Source organism: Apis dorsata, unplaced genomic scaffold, assembly GCF_000469605.1.
Source record: "Apis dorsata unplaced genomic scaffold, Apis dorsata 1.3 scaffold_83, whole genome shotgun sequence".
In the NCBI taxonomy this organism is placed as follows: Eukaryota; Metazoa; Arthropoda; class Insecta; order Hymenoptera; family Apidae; genus Apis; species Apis dorsata.
This window is the reverse complement of record NW_006263381.1, coordinates 1,093,375-1,096,518: the sequence shown is the minus strand read 5'-3', so window position 1 is coordinate 1,096,518 and position 3,144 is coordinate 1,093,375. Positions and strand designations below refer to the sequence as shown.

The window sequence follows — 3,144 nt, the reverse complement described above, 5'->3', positions numbered from 1 at the left end:
GCACTACTGCTAGTCTTTCGGTAACGGTGAGCCGCGACGCGCACTCATTTCCGGGTTTACAACAGTCGAGTTCGATCGAGTATGGCCCCAGTCGGTAGGTAAGCGTGGGTCTTGGGCCGGCCAACGGGGAATGAATTCGAGCTAACGGTACATAGCCACCCGACGGTGGCCACACGTTAACTCGAAGCGCCGCGATGCCAGGCCACTCTCCTGAAAACCACGAGCTGTGAAAGTAGACACCCTCCTTCTTCTTACGGATCCCAGTTTTATCTTGAATGACCTCGTCTCACCGCCCTCGTCGAACGCATTCTTGTTTTCCAGTTAGTAAATAAAAATATGTTTAACCGCGAAAACTTACGCTGCTATTAATATTCTATCGGAGAAATATCAACTATGGCGGCGGTTACGCGCGGAGTATATTGTGAGAGCGAGGGGAAAGCGGCGCGTGCGCGCTTGTCGATTAAACAGTCAACTCTTATGGTATCGTTCTATTTACAGGTATTATAATTATTTTTACAATTTTATAAGAATCGCGAATTTTCGAAAAAAATTTACTACAGTGCAAAAAAACACCTGTCCGTTGTTCTGTTTTACTCTCAATTACTTCGTTTCCTTTACCACTACAAAGCGACACTAACTCTGTGCGCACCTAGCGGAGACTGAAGTGAGGTTAGGTCGAGAATCGATATTTTGAAGATATTTCGATAGCCGCCATATTTTCATGTTATTGCGCGCGTTATATGAAGAATTTATTGTAAAGTCATCATCTTTTTTGATTTTGTATTCTTTTATTGTAAATGAATATATATATTTATAATATGATATAATAAAAATAAATAAAAACATTTAATGTTTTTTATTCCTTTTATAATCTTTTTTTATTATAAATATGCTATTCCATGCTTTCACAGTCTCAAAATACTTTGCAATCTAATAAATGTTTATAATAAAAATATAATAGATCAACGACACGTCACTTTTATAGAATCAGCAATTTAATATAATATTGATATATTATATTATAACAATAATGAAATATATATATTATCAATAATTATTCAAAGCATAAACATAAATATAATTATATAAATTTTAATTCTATGTTTGTCTAACTGTGAATTATCATATGACAAAAAATTTTAAATATTTAATTTTCTTTTTATATATACAATTTCATTTATATAATAAATAATAAATTGTTATTAAAGATCTTCAAGACTTTTTAAAATTTTTAATGATTTAATTAATAAAATTGTATTGAAAAGGAATGAAACAAATGACATGCAAGAAATGCTTAATGATTAGGAATTATAATTTGAAAATAGAGATATCAAAATGAATCAGATGTTCTCTGTATACGTTCCATGTATAAAGAAAATAGTAGCTTATTACTTTCATAATAAAATGGATTTTCAATAGCATCTAAATCAGGTTTATATTCTGCTATGTAACTACTTTGGCTAGAGCTATATCCATCGTATAATGGTGATCCTTGAGAAAGTTCTGAATAATTTGGAGAAGGCATAAAATTCCTATTGCAACAATCTGTTTCCATGTTTTCAGACACATTTTCTTGCATGCCTGATAAACCATTAATATGAAGATTATTAATTCTTTTACTTAATGGCATAAATTCACTAGATTCTTCTTCTGCATCACGCCCTCTCTTTCTAAATATTATAAATAAAAGTGAATTAATGAAATGAAATTTTATTATTTATACATTACATGAAAAAATTGTGTCATTTCACACACACATCAATAAAAACTAACCTGTTAGCCCGAGTCATTTTTGAATAAATTTTAACTTTTAGTAGAAGATTTTATTATAAATATATTCTTAACCACTGCATATTATGATATTTGTAACTTTTCTCTGCCGAAACAATTAATGTCGTATATTGTTCAGCCGTGTACGTCATATACGTTTGTCAAGAAAACAAATCTTGATTACACAAATCGACAATATATATATATACTTCAATCTTCTCGCTTAACTATAGTTCAATCTTTCATTGGTAGAGTGCGTAAGTGACACGTTTTCAATCAAATACTTTAAAAATTAATTATATTTCAATTTTATTTATTATTTATAGTTGATTTAAAAATACAATATTTAGATGTATTATTTTAAATATAATACATTGAATATAATATTATAATTTTTTATTTAGAATTTCTATAATATATTGTATAAAATATATTATAATATATTTTATACAATATATTATAATATAGTTATTTTTATTTATTTCTGTCAAAGATAAGTTATTATAAATTATTTTTATAATTTAATATTTTATAATAGAAACAATCCATTTAAATTCATGAAATATTTAAAACAATTTATTCTATATCGTTATATTTTTATTAAAATGAATTTATGGAAAATAATAAATTATAATAAGATAGAAAATATGTTCAAAACAAAAGTATAAAACATATACTTTTTTATTATAACGAAATAAAATATTTCATATTTAAAGTATATATAAGTATATAATATAATTGTGATTCATTTTACATATAATATGGCTAGTGATTTTTTGATATTTTTCGCCTATTACCTACAATTTTTAATTGTTATTGCTGACATTTTGTGACTCACGATATAACCATCGATCATTTAGTTACCGACCGGAAGTAGAATAGTACATATCAAATATATATAAGAAAACATTATATGACATCTTTGTTAAAAATAATTATATAGCATTAATATATAATGAGTTATTAATGTTATATTTTTAAAATTTTAATTAATTTTTAATAAATTTTTGTTAATATATATTAACAATATTAATATGTAATATATGTATATAACAATGTTATTATTTATTATTTTGCATATTCTCATAACAAATCACTAAAATTATATATTGACAAATCATATTTTCTGCAATATTATTTCATTAATCTTTATATATATTTTTAAATGTACATACTTTGCTTAAAAGTATTTTCAAAATAATCATGGAACTTTAAAATTTAATTATTTTTCTTTATGATAAAGTTAATTTTAAAATCTTCAGTACATGTATTATTATATTTATTTATTTAGATGTATTATTTATATTTATTATAAATATATTATAATACAATTTGTCAACACGTTCAAATATTTATGAATAGTTATTGATTTTT

At 25.3% G+C, this 3,144-nt stretch overlaps 2 protein-coding genes across 2 annotated transcripts in view; one reads left to right on the top strand and one right to left on the bottom strand.

Annotated features, from left to right (window-relative positions):
- LOC116184999 overlaps positions 1–768 on the top strand; it is a 3,640-nt gene extending 2,872 nt beyond the window's left edge. The window contains exon 3 of the mRNA XM_031508364.1: positions 1–768. Coding sequence (XP_031364224.1) covers positions 1–98 — 98 coding nt within the window. The 3' untranslated portion in view covers positions 99–768.
- Positions 769–852: 84 nt separating this feature from the next.
- Positions 853–2,019, bottom strand: LOC102681148. The gene is made up of 2 exons (XM_006611159.2): positions 1,774–2,019; positions 853–1,670 (listed from the first exon to the last, which is right to left on the bottom strand). Exons 1-2 carry the CDS (start codon positions 1,788–1,790, stop codon positions 1,331–1,333), a joined length of 357 nt encoding a protein of 118 aa, XP_006611222.1. The 5' UTR covers positions 1,791–2,019; the 3' UTR covers positions 853–1,330.
- Between the last annotated feature and the right edge of the window lie 1,125 nt (positions 2,020–3,144).